Source organism: Camelina sativa, chromosome 2 (genome assembly GCF_000633955.1).
Source record: "Camelina sativa cultivar DH55 chromosome 2, Cs, whole genome shotgun sequence".
NCBI lineage: Eukaryota > Viridiplantae > Streptophyta > Magnoliopsida > Brassicales > Brassicaceae > Camelina > Camelina sativa.
In genome coordinates, this window is record NC_025686.1 from 18,091,276 (window position 1) to 18,107,641 (window position 16,366).

At 37.0% G+C, this 16,366-nt stretch overlaps 3 protein-coding genes across 6 annotated transcripts; 2 read left to right on the forward strand and 1 right to left on the reverse strand.

Annotated features, from left to right (window-relative positions):
• LOC104728648 (metal-nicotianamine transporter YSL3) lies at positions 1,503-5,156 on the forward strand. 4 transcript variants are annotated; one of them, XM_010447606.2, is made up of 9 exons: positions 1,503-1,695; positions 2,048-2,117; positions 2,190-2,642; positions 2,731-2,906; positions 3,136-3,233; positions 3,331-3,465; positions 3,561-3,750; positions 3,849-3,966; positions 4,044-5,156. In XM_010447606.2, exons 3-9 carry the CDS (start codon positions 2,270-2,272, stop codon positions 4,973-4,975), a joined length of 2,022 nt encoding a protein of 673 aa, XP_010445908.1. In that variant the 5' UTR covers positions 1,503-1,695; positions 2,048-2,117; positions 2,190-2,269; the 3' UTR covers positions 4,976-5,156. The 4 variants fall into 4 exon arrangements, with proteins under 4 accessions (XP_010445908.1, XP_010445905.1, XP_010445922.1 ...); XM_010447603.2 differs by having other exon boundaries at positions 2,220-2,642; XM_010447620.2 differs by lacking the exon at positions 1,503-1,695 and adding an exon at positions 1,704-1,801.
• On the forward strand, positions 5,934-7,281 carry LOC104728672 (cytochrome b5-like). The gene is made up of 4 exons (XM_010447629.2): positions 5,934-6,044; positions 6,186-6,283; positions 6,631-6,697; positions 6,800-7,281. The coding sequence occupies exons 2-4, from the start codon at positions 6,197-6,199 to the stop codon at positions 7,048-7,050; spliced, it is 405 nt and encodes a 134-aa protein (XP_010445931.1). The 5' UTR covers positions 5,934-6,044; positions 6,186-6,196; the 3' UTR covers positions 7,051-7,281.
• On the reverse strand, positions 7,811-16,040 carry LOC104753636 (receptor-like kinase TMK2). Its single transcript, XM_010475861.1, has 3 exons — positions 15,901-16,040; positions 8,316-9,541; positions 7,811-8,238 (listed from the first exon to the last, which is right to left on the reverse strand). Exons 1-3 carry the CDS (start codon positions 16,038-16,040, stop codon positions 7,811-7,813), a joined length of 1,794 nt encoding a protein of 597 aa, XP_010474163.1.

A 16,366-nucleotide genomic window follows, 5' to 3' on the forward strand; every position in this document is an offset into this window, starting at 1 on the left:
ATCTTCGATACCCTACTTTTAAGTTTTAAGTTAGCACCCTTTCCTTTATATAGAGATCTAATGCTAATAGTATATTATTTACTGGTAGGACTAAGAAATAACTATTACAATAATCACTTCTGTGATCTGTCTAATCATATTACTACAGTTTTTATACCACTATGTAAAATAAAATAATTGAAAAATAAATAACTAACAGTTGAGCATTAACTAGCCAACTAGAGTCTACACAACATTTAAATACAATAATGTGAACATAAACTTAATTACCAGCGGCTATTAAACAATCGTACATTAAATTGTTTATGACGAATTAAATCAGTTTAATTGGGACCTGCCTTATAAATTTCAATCTAAAACAAGTCTTGCGCAGATTCAATCAATCATATGTTGTTGCAGAAGAATGGTATAATTGGATTGAACTTTTTATATGATCTTATCCGATTACGCAGGATTAGTCTTTACATCGACGTACCAATTCAGCCAAGAAACGTCCGAATATTAATACTCCAATTCTACTTATAGAGAGTTTGACGTGTAGACGTAAAGAATCAAAAGTCGAACATGTTGAATAATTTATTCGACTTTCATTTTCTCTTGGGTTTTGGTATGTTTGTGACCACATGGTATGGAGTTGACATTTACCAATTTCTTGCCTGACTACCTAAGAAATTTTTTTAAACAAATCTTATAGTATAAAAATATTGTTCACATTGTGGAGAGTTATGTTTCCATATTTTGTAGTATTTTAGTACTCCCTCCATTTCAAAATATAAGATGTTTTGAGTAAAACACGCAGATTAAAAAATGATCACTTTAAAAAAGTTAACCAATCATAAACCAGAGTGTATAATATAAAGTACTAAACTAATATAAAAGTTACATAGAAACTTGAAAACATCCTATATTATGAAACAAAAAACTTCTCTAAACATCCTATATTATGAAACGGAGGGAGTATTAATCATGTGGTCAAGAAAAAAAAAAAGATAGTTATGGCATAAAATTGCTCATAATGTCATCATCGTGTTTGATTAAAAAGACAGTCACATGAACCGGAATCTTGGTTTTACCAAATAAATCCAGCTTTATCAGTCAATTAAAGGATAAATGTCATAACATCTTTTGAGTTTCACATGAATGTCACCAGATTCATTGAGTTAAACATGTACTTTTTTTGAGGTCAAAAAAAAAACATGTACTTTTCTATTATTACAAAAAAGGTTAATTATGATTTTTAAAAAGACTTCAGATTTTGTAATCTGTGACTGGTTAACTTAATATGTGAAAAAATCTCTTATAAGTAGAAAAACAAATTTGGTGAAAGGATTAATCATGAAGTAAGAAAAATTTATGAAGTTTCTTTAATGACATATATGAAGGTTACATATGGGATTAGATATAATTAATTATTACTCCTCCTTTTGATGATTAGCCCCTTAATAATGATTATTTGTACTACATAACCCCAAAAGAAACTTTTTTTTTTCTTTTTTCCTTTCTTCTTTAGTGTAGTACTACTGATGTCAACGTGCGGTACACAAGAACCCAAGATCCCTTTTCTTCTTCGTTTTTAAGCTTTCTTCTTCATCTCTGCTTCCTCTATATATAAACTTTTAAACAAGTCACCAAACTCCATTTTTCTTTTAATCTACTACTACCACTTCTGGCTATTCCCTTGAGTCTTCGTTTCCTGTAAGCATTTAATGTTTTGGTCTGCTTTTAATCTTGTTTTTTTATCTCTTTGGGAAGTGTGGAGTGTGGTCTTCGTGTGTGTCTGACTGTCTGTTTCATTTTATCAGTTACGTTTCATTCTCTTCTTCTCTTGATTTCAGAAAAAAAAACTCATCTTGTTACTGTTCTTGATTCTTGAGTACTATAATCCAATGTTATTTTATTATATAGATCTCTCTGAGCAAAAGAGATAATTTGCGTCATTTAATTTGATTCTATAGCTGAAAGATTATGCAATAGATTAAAATAATCTCTAGCTTTACTTTTTTTTTTTTTTCTTTTTGCTAAGTAACTGTTTCTTCCTATTCTTCAGATAATTAAGCTTGGTCCAAAAGTTCTAAACTTTATATAAAATTCCCAGAATCGGATTGATCCAAAAAGAGGTACCTTTTTTTTTCCTCTCGTCACTATCTCTAAAAAATAAGCTTTTATTAATTGATGTTAATTATTACAAGAATCTGTCTTTTGGGTTCTTGTTTTTCCAGTATTAGCACCAAAAAAAAAATCAAGAAGAGGAAGAAAAAACAGAGTAAAAATGAGGAGCTTGATGTTGGAGAGAGAGGGAAGGAATGAGATAGAGAGAGAAGAACTAGATGACTTGGAAGAGACGCAAAACGAAGCAGATGATTTCAAGTCAATACCTCCATGGAGGAGTCAGATCACTGTTAGAGGAATTGTTGCAAGTTTGATCATTGGTGTTATCTACAGTGTGATTGTGATGAAACTAAACTTAACTACAGGTTTGGTACCAAACCTAAATGTCTCTGCAGCACTTTTAGCCTTTGTCTTCCTTAGAAGCTGGACCAAGCTACTGACCAAAGCCGGGTTTGTGACTAAACCTTTCACTAAACAAGAAAACACTGTGGTCCAAACATGTGCTGTCGCTTGTTACAGCATTGCAGTTGGAGGTTTGGGGAATTCTGACCAATTGATCTTTTTTTTATTTCTTGGTGTTGGATAGATTTTTTTGAGCTTTGCGGTTTTTGTGATTTGCAGGTGGGTTTGGTTCATACCTTCTTGGTTTGAACAAGAATACTTATGAGCAGTCAGGAGGAACTCACACTGATGGGAATTATCTGGGAAGCACCAAAGAGCCTGGAATTGGTTGGATGACCGCTTTCTTGTTCTTTACTTGCTTTGTTGGTCTTTTAGCATTGGTTCCTCTAAGAAAGGTAGACTTTAACTTCATGTTTCATTATATTGTTACTAGAGATGTTGTGGTAGGCCAAACTTTGCGGGTCATATGGGCCGAACCAAACCCACTAGAGCCAACTTAGTACCGGGATTAATATAGGCCAAGTTTGGACTATTTGGCTGGTTTGGTCTATCGCAACATCTCAAGATGTAACTGGCTTGGGTCTAGATTGCTAAGCTTTCAGTATGCTTTGTTTTGTCAACCAGATCATGATCATAGACTACAAGTTGACATATCCAAGCGGAACAGCTACCGCGGTTTTAATCAACGGATTCCACACTCCTAAAGGCAATAAAATGGCCAAGTATTAACTCTTGTTTTTTTCCGTAGTCTCTTTAGATCTCTTTCGCCACAACTTCTTGAGTTTCTGATTAAAATTTAAAACCTTTTTTTGTATGCAGGAAGCAAGTGTCTGGCTTTGTGAAGTACTTCTCGTTTAGCTTTATTTGGGCTTTCTTTCAATGGTTCTTCTCTGGTGGTGCAGATTGCGGATTCATTCAGTTTCCTACTTTTGGATTAGAAGCTTGGAAAAACACGTGAGTAGTAGTATTCTTTCGAATCGAATTATCATATACATTTCAACTGATACAAAATAACAGAATTTTGATGAATCTTGAAAAACTTTTGACAGATTCTACTTCGACTTTAGCATGACATACATTGGAGCAGGAATGATCTGTTCCCACATTGTCAATATATCTTTACTTTTCGGTGCGGTTTTGTCTTGGGGAATCATGTGGCCACTCATTAAAGGTCTTAAAGGAGATTGGTTCTCATCAACTCTTCCTGAAAGCAGCATGAAGAGTCTCAATGGTTACAAGGTTCCATACAAAACAAAACAAAAAGACTAATACTCTTACAATAATACTCGCTCTCTCTTCCGTGCAATTTCGTTCTTAATCTGTTCATAACTCCGCAGGTGTTTATATCAATCTCATTGATCCTCGGAGACGGGCTTTACCATTTCATCAAGATACTTCTTATCACAGCAAGAAACATGTACTCCAAGTTAAAGGATCACCACTCTGGGAAATCTAGTAAGTATATATACACCAAAAAAATATCGAAATCGTCATTTTTATAATGTATCTGATATTGAAAACGTAAATCGCAGATTCGGAGAAAGACAAACAATCTATTGCAGATCTTAAAAGAGATGAGATCTTTGTAAGAGACAGCATTCCATTATGGGTGGCAGCAGTTGGATACGCAGCGTTCTCTGTTGTCTCTATAATCGCGATACCTCTAATGTTCCCCGAGCTCAAATGGTACTTCATAGTTGTAGCTTACATGTTAGCTCCATCACTAGGTTTCAGCAACGCTTATGGAGCAGGGCTTACTGACATGAACATGGCTTATAACTATGGTAAAGTCGCTCTGTTCATCTTAGCTGCTATGGCCGGGAAACAAAACGGTGTAGTCGCCGGACTTGTCGGATGCGGGTTGATAAAATCGATCGTATCGATATCTTCTGACCTAATGCACGATTTCAAGACAGGGCATTTGACTCTGACTTCGCCTAGGTCAATGCTTGTGAGTCAAGCTATTGGTACAGCGATAGGTTGCGTCGTGGCTCCTCTCACTTTCTTTCTGTTTTACAAAGCTTTCGATGTTGGAAACCCTGAAGGAGAGTATAAAGCTCCTTACGCTTTGGTTTACAGAAACATGGCGATTCTTGGAGTAGAAGGTTTCTCTGCTTTGCCTCAACATTGTCTACAGCTTTGTTACGGGTTTTTCTCATTCGCGGTGGCAGCGAATCTTGTTAGGGATTTGTCGCCGGAAAAGTTTGGGAAGTGGGTTCCGTTACCTATGGCAATGGCGGTTCCGTTTCTTGTAGGAGGGTACTTTGCCATTGATATGTGTGTTGGTAGTTTGATTGTGTTTGCTTGGAATATGAGAGATCGGGTTAAAGCCGGTTTAATGATACCAGCGGTTGCTTCCGGTTTGATATGTGGAGATGGTCTTTGGATTTTACCGTCGTCGGTTCTTGCTTTGGCCGGAGTGAGGCCTCCGATCTGTATGAGCTTCATGCCGAGTAAAACTTAGCTTTTGTGACTTTTACTTTTTTTTGTGTGTGTGTGTATCGTCAAATTAGCTAAAGAAATGTCTAGGGATTTTCGAAATTAAAAAAAAAGAGGTTAAATAGTTATATAAAATTGTATAGTATATACAAAAAAAAGAAAGATAAAAATGTTGTAATAAAAATGAGTATAACAGGGTTATTAGATTTCTCAAAGATTGTTATAAGTAAACTAAACCATAAGTCAATTGATTTTTTTAATAATACTATTTGTCCACTTTTAAAATCAATAAACGCTTTTTGAATCCATGTCCCAGTAACCTTCTTAAATTCCATGAATAAATCAAATATTTTAGAATTAAGGTAAAACTGAATTAAAGTTTTTCTAAAAGATATTTACCTTTTTGCAAAAATAGTGATATACAGTTAAATTACTACTATAAAATATGCTGATAAAAATAATTAAGGGATCGAATGGTTGTGGCAATGGACAAATTAGTTTGTAGATTTGAGCGGTTTTTATTTAGCAACCACAAATTATAATCCATAGTTGTATAAACCACTTACAAACCACTTTTACATGATCCAAAATAAAAATGGACTAAACCGCTCCAAGATTAGTCCGTTTTGTCCATTCAAAGCCTAGACTATAAACTGATCGTAGATTAGTCAGTTTTGTCCATTCAAAGCCTAAGATTCTTTTCCTTTCTTTGACAGCATTTGAGATCATCATACGTTGTGTTTGTTTTGTCTTGGGGTCAAAAACAGCACACTGAGACCACACGTCATATTTGCATTTTGTAGATACACGTGGACCAGAAATGTAGAAAACTTTTTTCACAATGTGATTTTGCAGAAAGCCCAATTAGATTGGTTGAAAGTCAAAGCTCAATTGACCAAAACTACCCCTGGTCATCGCTTGACAAACCAAACCCTAGGCAAAATTATTAAGGGTAATGTCGTCTTTTAATCAGAAGTTGAGCACAACAAATTATGAGTAGGTGAGAGGAACTCCATTTACTTAACCCGTCCTTTTTGCCTGCTGATTTGAGCTTTGTAGCTATCGAACTTCTGAATCTGAAAGTCGACAAATTTGTAATTTATCACCCTTTTGATTATTTCGATTTGAATCATCTGTTTATTTTTTATTTTTTTTGTTCTTCTTCTACTAATCTTGATTATTATATATCAAAAAGATTTGATTTTGATCTCTGATGTGTTCTTGATTTTTGGCAGTTTAAGGAGATATGGCTTCAGATCGCAAGGTTTTAACTTTCGAAGAAGTTTCACAGCACAACAAAACTAAGGATTGTTGGCTTATTATTTCCGGCAAGGTTAGATCTCTTGTCTCTTTGTTTTGAGTTTTGAATTTCACGAACATAGTTAAATCTCTCCCCTCATTGATTTGTGTTAAAGCTTTGATTTTTAAGTTGAAGAGCTTGATTTTTACTTTTAGAAGCTTTTACTCGAGCTGCTCACTGTTTAAATTCACAATCTTTGTTGGCCCTTAATGTCGTTTTACGGTTTTACTTTACATTGGGAGATTGATTTTGGTGTGTTGATATAAACATAGTTAGTTAGTGGTTTCTACTTGAGTATGATCCGTGATTGTTGCGTTCTTGAGGTTGAAACTATTAGTTTATTAGTGGGTTGATGGTTGGTTCTTGAACTGTGAGTTCAGGTGTATGATGTGACCCCATTCATGGAAGATCATCCTGGAGGTGATGAAGTCTTGTTGTCCTCAACAGGTGTGGCACAAAAGTCTTAGTGATTATATAACTCGCTGATCCAATTCGGGTTAGGGGCTGTTTGATAATGATGACTATGTTCTGTTGTGGTGTGTGTTTCAGGGAAAGATGCTACAAATGATTTTGAAGACGTTGGTCACAGCGACACTGCCAGGGACATGATGGCGAAATATCACATTGGCGAGATCGATTCGTCTAGTGTTCCTGCAACAAGGACGTATGTTGCACCACAGCAACCAGCTTATAACCAAGACAAGACACCAGAATTCATTATCAAGATTCTTCAGTTCCTTGTTCCGATCTTGATCTTGGGACTGGCTCTTGTCGTTCGTCACTATACCAAGAAAGACTAGAAGAGAGGCCAAAGGCTTTTGCTTTTGCTTTTGCTTGTCATGGAATTATCTCTGTATTTTCTTTCTTGCGATAAAATACTGTTACTGTTGTTTGGTCTTGGTCTTAGATTGTGCCCCTTACTGATTCTTGTTGAAATTTATAGACCAATAATCAATGTGTTGCTAGTGTTGCTGTTTTGAGTTTATGATAACATGTTTTGATGATATAATAAAAGAGTGCTTCTTTTGCCACATGTGTTGCAGTGGGAAACTGGAATTCTAAAATTGAGCAAATAAGATTCATACGATTGTGGAAACGACAGTACTATTTTGATTGTGATGTTTAAACATGTCTTGTCACATTTTCTCAGGGATACGAACTTCCAGTTTGATTGTGTGATGTTTAAACATGTATTGTCACATTTTCCTAGGGATACGAACTTCCAGTCTGATTGTGTGATGTTTAAACACGTCTTGTCACATTTTCTCAGGGATACGAACTTCCAGTCTGATTGTGTGATACAGGGATACGAACTTCCAGTCTGATTGTGTGACATTGTCACATTGTCACATTTTCTCAGGGATACGAACTTCCAGTCACATTTGCCTACTTTAAGAGTGCAAAAAAGAAGCAGACACTTAAGAGAGACATTGCAGGTTGAATCAGCAAAACTCATATCTTTATACGCAAAACTACTCAAACAAACTATATACCTTATAATACGTTGCGTTATATACAATACAAACTCTATAAGAAACTACTCAACAATAGACCCAACTCTCAACTCAAACAACTGCTACTTGCCTCCAAATCCGTCTGCCATCTCCTTGCAAGTTCCTGTTGATATGTCTTGTTTATATCTTTTTCCTTTTCGACTTTGACCTCACTGTTGGGTTCCCATTGCTCAACAACAGACGCAAGAACAGAGACAACATGACTCATCTCTGGCCTCTCCTCTGGTTCCATGCTGCAGCAGTGACATGCAAGTTCAGCTACTTCCTGGATGCTTCTTCGAGTCTCTTCGTCGACCTCAATGATGTTGTCAATTGCCTTTGCTAATGAATCTTTCTCAAACACCATCTTCCTGAACCAAGTCGCTATGTGAGTATCAGATCGAGCCTCATCTATGGCATTTTGGCCGGTTAAAAGCTCCATTAGAATGACTCCATAGCTGTACACATCAACCTTTCTAGTGAGCCTTCCCGTCGCTGCAATCACAGAGTTTTCAGATGTTATTAGTTACAAATCAAACACATTAGAAAAAGAGTAAATGAGAAAACCGTACATGTATATTCCGGTGCGATATAACCGAATGTTCCAACATACTTGGTTCGAATCGATTCTCTGCCTTCTTCTATAGACCGGAGTAAACCGAAATCAGAAACTTTCGCGCGCAAATCTTCTCCCAGAAGAATGTTGGAGGGTTTCAGGTCCCTGTGGATGTAGCTCTGACTCTGACGCGCCAGGGTATGGAGATACTCTACTCCTCTAGCGACATCCAACGCAATAAGGAGGCGTCTAGTCCAGTCGAGTTGTCTCAATCCCTGGTCCTTCCAGTCAAACAGATGTCGGCTTAGCGTCCCCTGCGGCATGTACTCGTAAACAAACATGCTGTCGTTTCCGTCGAGGCAGTAACCATGAAGAGTCACAAGGTTACGGTGATGTACCTTGGTTAGAAGTCTAACCTCGGATCTGAAATCATCAGCGCCTATCCCACCTATGACAGGCTGTTCCATCCTCTTTATAGCAACCTCTAACCCATCCTGGAGTATGCCTTTATACACTACTCCGAAACCGCCTCTCCCAACTATGTTTCTATGGCTGAAGTCATCCGTAGCGTTCTTGAGAACCTGCAACGGGAATGCCCTGTTCTCGAGTTCGAAGACCTGCTGCTCAAAAGACTGTTGCGTGAGTTCCAAGGCTTCATTCGGTTCTGATTGCCTATCCGCTCGCTTCGATCTCATAAGAAGATAGAGGGCAACAAATCCTCCTCCGATAATTAGCAAACCAACAGCTAAAATGCCAATCAGAAGACCCAAACTGACTGATCTTTTCTTGTTACCTGTATGTGAAGGAACAAAAATGTTGGTCGTGTTAATAATCCCCGGATTCCCTTCAACGTGTGGAGCTATCGTCTTGAATTGAGGAACTTTCCCGTGAAGCTGATTGTATGAAAGATCTAGAATTGACAACAGGTTCAGCTTGGTGAGCTCCCAGGGAATAGTTCCGGTAAGACTGTTGTGCGAAAGATCAAGCAGAGTGAGTGATGTGATATCCGCAAACTTGGGAGAGATTGTACCCGTCAGGTTCATGTATGTGAAGCGAATTGCCTTGATCTGTCCGTCTAAGCAGAGTATTCCATACCAATTACAAGTATCATCCGATTTCCAACTCTCTGCATAATCCCGCGGCAAACCAAATTCTCTGAGTATAGAGAGAAGAGTATCTCTGTTGCTCCCTAAACTCAACTCCCCTTTCACCAGTAGCAACAAACAGAGCCAGAAGAAAATCCTGAAACAAAAACAAGGATTAGGATATCAAGTACTAACACAACTATGAACTATCATTAATTACTTATTACCAATCAGAACAAAAATAATCTGTCAAACCGGTTCAATTAGGTTTTCTTGTTGCATTATCAATGCCATAAGGCTCTTCTTAAAACACAAAGATATATCCTTAAAACGATATATACAAAATAATACCTGACTATATGGCACTTCATTGAGAGTGAAGAGAGATTGTCAATTAGTGTAGATCAAATGCGAGAGGAGATTGAGTGGGAATTGGCACTACAAGAAGATTTCGGCAAGGATTTGGTAGCTTAAGGGTCTGTTAGGTCGGATTGAAAAAATTCCAGAGAAAAAAAAAGTAGTATTCGATCATAAACCAATGAAACAAGTAGTTTCTAATCCAGTCCATTTTCATTCTCTTTGGTCAAAAAAGGTTAAAGCATTGTTTAGTTCTTGAAATGGTAATTGCGCAAATGATTTTCTTTTTATATCTCTCTGTTCAAATTTTCAATCTACCGCACATTTTGATGAAATTTCTAAAAATCAAGAATCTTATTGAAATAAAGAGAGTTTTGCATGCTTGACAAAAAATAAAATAAAAATAAAGAGAGAGTGTTGCAGAGGATGCCGTTAGAGTAGAAGATGAAGAAAAGATATATATATAGTTCAAATTATACCAGTGATATAAACTCAAATCGTTAATTTATGATTGTTAATTTTTAAAGTTATATGTATGTAGGAATTAATGTGTAAGATGATATACAGTAATTAATATTTTGATTGTTATATTAAAAATTAAGAGTTTGTATGTTTCTAACTTTGATATTTTTGTTAACATAAAATAAAAATAATGGATAACAACATAAAAAAATCTTTGATTTGTAAAAGAATATTCTAATATGTTGGAAAACTATAAGCATGAAAGAATTAATATGTGTAAGATAATATTTTCAAACTTGATTAGGCCTGCATATTAACGCGGATATAAAAAAATATGTGAAATTTTAAGTTGTATTCAAAATATTTATTTGATTTTTTTTAAAAACGAATTTAGAGTTCACACACTCCATCTTGCAATAAAATTTCTTTGTATATTACATGATAATAAAATTAGATTTTAATTATATGCACTCAATCCCAATGAGTAAAATTTATAATTTTCATATCAAAAAAATGTGTATTGTATCAAATTTTTATCTTACTTAATATTTTTAAAAAAAATTAAAATTAAGAAAACTTAATTCTCAAAGAAAAAACCGAAAACTAATTTTATCTCATATTGGAAAAAGTAACAATATCTCAAAAATATTTGTTTCATACGTAATAGTTTTACTACTTGTCCAACTAATTTTAAATAAAACTATATTAACATTATCATAAATTAATCAATAATTCAAAGATGTTATTATGAGAAAAGTTCTTTGTTTATGTAAAGGTTAGTATCTACAATCCTTTTTCTTTTAGGATTAATAACTGATAGTATTATTTATTTAATTATGGTATTATATTAATATATTGTGTAATTTTCTCAATTCTTTTTTCTTATAGAATTAATAATTTAAAATTAGAATTAGTATTATTTTTTATATTTATTAATCAATAATTCAAAGATGTTATTATATTAATACATATATGAATTATCTTTTATATTTATTAAATTGTTTAATTTTTTTTTTATAATTTACAAATATGTTAAAACAATGTTTCTTGTATATAACACATCACAAAATTTTTAATTGTTAAAATTGACACGTGTCGCGATCACATGAGTTTTTAACTTTGAGAACCAATGTTTATATAATAACATAATATTAAATACGCTATCAAATCATTCACCGATTAAAAAACTTAAGAAAATTACATTAATTTCTTATTTTGTTTCTTATATTATGTTAATCACTAATTTTAACACATTAAACCTTTTTATACTTTAATCACTTTTCTGTATAAATTTCTTTTTACTATATGATTATAATAAATAATAAATGCAATTAAATTGCAAATATTTTCCTTATTAATTGCACATATTTTCCTTATTAATTGCACATATTTTCCTATTGATATTAATAATTTAGTAGATAACTTTCCTATATAATAGATTACTTTTAGTTTTATATACTTTTCCAAAATATTAATTATAATCCTATTAGTTTTAGAATTTTTAATTTTTTTATAATTATTAAATAAAAATTATTTTCACAGATATCAAAATATTATCGATATACTTGACACATGTCGCGATTATATGAATTACTAACTTTGAAAACTAAGGTTTATATAATAAGATACTGTTAAGTAAAAACATAAAACCAAACAAAATGATTTTTTTATTGTATTATTTGACACCTACTCCGTTTTTATGTTTACAAATCGTTTAACCCTGTGACTTGAGCAGATAACTACTCTTCAAACGGATGCACATACTCAGACACAATGTACTGTACCCTCGGGTCAAACAGCCTCATTTTTCATTCAAATAAAACTTGTAGGGCAGAGTTTACAAGCTCTTCAAGCATAACAAGGGATACAAGAAACTTTAAAAGGGTTACAAAAAGCTTAAGAAGGCATACAAAAGCAATAGCGAAGGTTTGATAGTCCATAGAGGATGGGAGACCGAAGCAAAAGAGCCACAAGCCACAAGCCATCTCATGGTGTGTCACAGACACTTCCGCGATAAATTCGGGGAGATTTAGACTGGGTCACCTTCAAAACTGATTCATGTGACGTTGATAAGCTGACATATACCTCATAGTTTGCCGGGACAAAGCACAAGAGGGACAGTGGATCAGAGGGTAGCAACAAAGCTGTTTAGGTTGAGGAATCTCCGGTAATCACCGCCCCAAGGATTTGGTAGCTGAAGGCTAAACTCTTTGCATTTTTTGAAAAAAGCAGTATTCGATCATAAACGAATGAAACAAGTAGTTTCTAATCCAGTCCATTTACATTCTCTTTGGTCAAAAAAGGTTAAAGCATTGTTTTGTTCTTGAAATGGTAATTGCGCAAATGATTTTCTTTTTATATCTCTCTGTTCAAAATTTCAATCTACCGCACATTTTGATGAAATACATTAAAAATTCAAGAATCTTATTAAAATAGAGAGTTTTGCAGAGGATGTCGCTAGAGTAGAAGATGAAGAAAAGATATGTAGTTCACATTATACCAGTGATATAAACTCAAATCGTTATTTTATGATTGTTAATTTTTAAAGTTATATGTATGTAGGAATTAATATTTATTTGTTATATTAAAAATTAATAGTTTGTATGTTTCTAACTTTGATATTTTTATTTTACAAATCAAGATATTTTTTACATGTTGTTATCCGGATAACAAATATTTTTAAATATTTAAATATTTACATGTTCTAAAATTTTGACATATATAACAAATATTTTTAGATATTTAAATTATTTTAGGTAATTAGATAGAAAATTAATGGATATATTCAAAATCATAATTATAATTTTGGATAATTGAATTAGATGAACACTAAATATTATTAATATTATAGATATTTCTATATTTTCAGGTTTTACGGGTACCCGATTGGGTAGCTGAAACAACCCGACCCTTTTTTTTTTTTTTAATAATTAAATACAATATAAACAATTATGCAGTCTATACTATTTAATTAAACCAATCCAAACCACAACTCCTCATTAAACCAATAACAACCCGTACACACAACGGAAACATACCAACCATAAGAAACCATTACAATATCAATACAATAACAATCCTAAGCATTCTATCCATCAACCTAGCATATCTCTATCCAAGGTTCCAACAACATATCCAACAATCCAATAACACACAAACGAGACCCTAGATCATCCTCCTCCTCATCGCCATGATTCCACATCACAAACCTGCACACCACAAACAACTATTGAGATGCGTAAGTATTATCACAAATACTTAGTGAGGCAATCCTCCCATCTACTGGGCTATACACACAAGCAATTGAGAAACCAATGCTTAACAAATAACAACCAAACACAAACAAACCAGGAAAAATCACGAAACAAGCAACTTGGTGTCGACCGACACCAGAGAGGTGTCGATCGACACTGGCCAAACATGGTGTCTACCGACACCTAACTGGTGTCGATCGACACTCCCTTCACAGACGCGAACTGCACGAATCCGAACGACGAACCTCCATTTCAATCCGCCTCCAATCTGTCCCAAACTCTCCCAAAAGCCTCAGGAACCTATAATAACCATAACACAACCACCACAAGCAAATACAACACCACAAAACACAACTAATCAAGCAAACAAAGGATTCTCAGACTTAGATAAGCCATGGTCATGCACTCACCTCTTCTGTAGGAAGATTCTGACCAAAGGATGACGAATCCAACACCTTAGGAAGCTTCTAACACTTCCTCAGCTCCAGATCTCCCAAGAACACCAAGAAATCTCACCAATATCCCCCAAAACTCAAGAACAAAGTTTTCTCTCCTTTTCCCTTGTTTCAATGGCGACAAAACAACAAAACACGACCTAGGTCGTTTTCTCACTTAAATAATCCGGTTCTATGGTTTTCTTTAAACCAAACCGGTCCAAGTCGTTAATTAAAGCAACCTGGTCGAACCAGAAATTACTGGTGTCGATCGACACTACACTGGTGTCGATCGACACCCATCCCCAAAATCCCCTATTTTGGTTCGCGGATGTTACAATTCTCCTCCACAATTAAGGATTCGTCCTCGAATCCCGCAACACCATCCATCCGTCAAGGACCTCTGTGCCACCGTCAACACAGCCCGCACGTCCTCCGACCGGACTAAACACCGTCAGCCAAGGTTTCCCGTGCAACTGTCGCAACAGCCCGCACACCTCCGACTGAACCATGAGGTCTCCCTCTAGTCAATATACTCACATCCTAGACATTATTTGCTCACAACTCAGTGCTTCGCCCGTCCATGGTCGCAACCAACGAATCATGCCGACTCGCTATCAGGCTAACCACCTTAAGCTACAGCATCCAGGAAGTCACTCACACTCCCCCCGCTCTCAGGTTACAACCTTCGAGTCATACCGGCTCACTGCCAGGCCATACCCTACAGCTACGGTATCCAGGGAGTCTCACACGCCCACTCCCCCCACTCTCGGGTCGCAACCCTCGAGACATACCGGCTCACTGCCGAGCCGCGGCTCACAGCTACAGTATTCAGGGAGTCTCATAATCCCGCTCTTGGGTCGTCATCCTAAAGCGCGCTCTCGGATCATCATCCGAAGCAAACATACCACTCCCACTCTCTGGCCACAAAGTCCATCGAGCTATCGGTATCACATGAGTTGGGCCCACACAATCTTGAGCAAACAAGTCTGATGTCATCGAGTATCCCCCGACTAGATCTACCTCAACTCTTTCCATTAATAGGCAAGCTTTAACTATTCATAAAACTTCCCATTTTTTAGAAACTTTCCTTTTATAATGACATTCTATTTATAGAAACTTTCCTTTTATAGCAACCTTCTATTTATGGAAACTTTCCATTTATAGAATTCCCGAGCTATTTCTTTTCCACTGGTTTCAAAATTCCCAAAACCAAAGAACTCCACTTTTATTAGAATCTCAAATGCAATAATCGTTTACAACTCCAAATAAAAATAAATAATGAAAGAAAGAAACAAAAAAGCTAAAACTAAGCGCCGGAATGGACACCCGGTCCTCCCTTCGGCTGCGCTGCAACCTCCATCATCTGCCTCCTCTTAGGACAGAAAGGCCTGATATGCCCTTCCTCCCCGCAATGATAACACACTCGACGGTACTTCTGCGAATCACCTCCCCTGGGCCCGCTTGCCGACACGTGATCCATGCTCCCGCGCCCATAGCCTCCCTGGCCACCTTGGTTTGCCACTGTCGTCTCTTCCCGCTTCCTTTTACGCCTTTGCTCCAACTGCCTATCCTTGCTTGGAATGCCCTGCTCCAATGTCTCCTCTGATCGAGCCGCTGGACTGACCACCACTAACTATGACCTCAAGTCATCATCTATCCCAGCTGCAACCTCAACCAGCTCCGCCCTCGTGGCATAGCTCCTCACTCTACACCGAGTCCTCAGATCATCCCGCAAAGCCAACAAGAACCTCCGCACCTGAGCCGACTCTGGCTCCCATGCCCGACCTGCTTACCCCACCAGCCGACTGAACTCTGCATCCAGCTCCCACACTGTGCGGTCCCCCTGAGTCAACCATAAGAACCGTGCCTCCATGCGATCAAGAGCCTCCTGTGGAAAATACTTGGAGTTAAACTCCCTCACAAAATCTCCCCAAGACATACCCCGCTGCACCCTCCGTGCTGTCACTGACCTCCACCACACACATGCATCTCCTGACAAGTAATACACTGCCAGATCCACTCTATGCCGGTCAGGACACCGAAGCGACTGGAAAATATCCTCCATCCGCTCCCTCCACTCATCAGCTACACTTGGATCCATACCTCCCGAGAAATACCCCGCTCCCATTCGCCGCAGCTGCTCCATCATCTGCACATACTGAGCATCCACTACCTCGGCCCCCGGCTGCACACCTGCCTGCAAACCCGCCACAGGCTGCACCGCTGGAACCTGCCCACCAACCACTGGCGGCACTACTGGACCCTGCCCACCAACCACTGGCGGCACCACTGGATCCTGCCCACCAACCACTGGCGGCACCACTGCTGGAAGTCGCTGCAAAACCTGAGCTAGCAAGTCCATCAAGACATCCTCCCTGCCCGGAGCACCCTCTGCTGCAACCCTCACACCCAGGGCAACACCGTGACCGACACCGGGCCCATCCGCCCTGCCGTCACCCAAACCAGCCTGGT

Bases quoted from the DNA above. Each gene is read 5' to 3' on its own strand.
- LOC104728672 (XM_010447629.2), top strand. From the start codon at position 6,197: ATGGCTTCAGATCGCAAGGTTTTAACTTTCGAAGAAGTTTCACAGCAC. The intron at 6,284-6,630 runs GTTAGATCTCTT...CTGTGAGTTCAG, and splicing joins GGCTTATTATTTCCGGCAAG to GTGTATGATGTGACCCCATT. The intron at 6,698-6,799 runs GTGTGGCACAAA...TGTGTGTTTCAG, and splicing joins AGTCTTGTTGTCCTCAACAG to GGAAAGATGCTACAAATGAT.
- LOC104728648 (XM_010447606.2), top strand. From the start codon at position 2,270: ATGAGGAGCTTGATGTTGGAGAGAGAGGGAAGGAATGAGATAGAGAGA. The intron at 2,907-3,135 runs GTAGACTTTAAC...TTTGTCAACCAG, and splicing joins CATTGGTTCCTCTAAGAAAG to ATCATGATCATAGACTACAA. The intron at 3,234-3,330 runs GTATTAACTCTT...TTTTGTATGCAG, and splicing joins AAAGGCAATAAAATGGCCAA to GAAGCAAGTGTCTGGCTTTG.
- LOC104753636 (XM_010475861.1), bottom strand. From the start codon at position 16,040: ATGGAGCAGCTGCGGCGAATGGGAGCGGGGTATTTCTCGGGAGGTATG. The intron at 9,542-15,900 runs GTATTACTTGTC...TTTTTGTTTCAG, and splicing joins CATAGAGTGGATCTGGCAGT to GATTTTCTTCTGGCTCTGTT. The intron at 8,239-8,315 runs GTACGGTTTTCT...CTGTGATTGCAG, and splicing joins TATCGCACCGGAATATACAT to CGACGGGAAGGCTCACTAGA.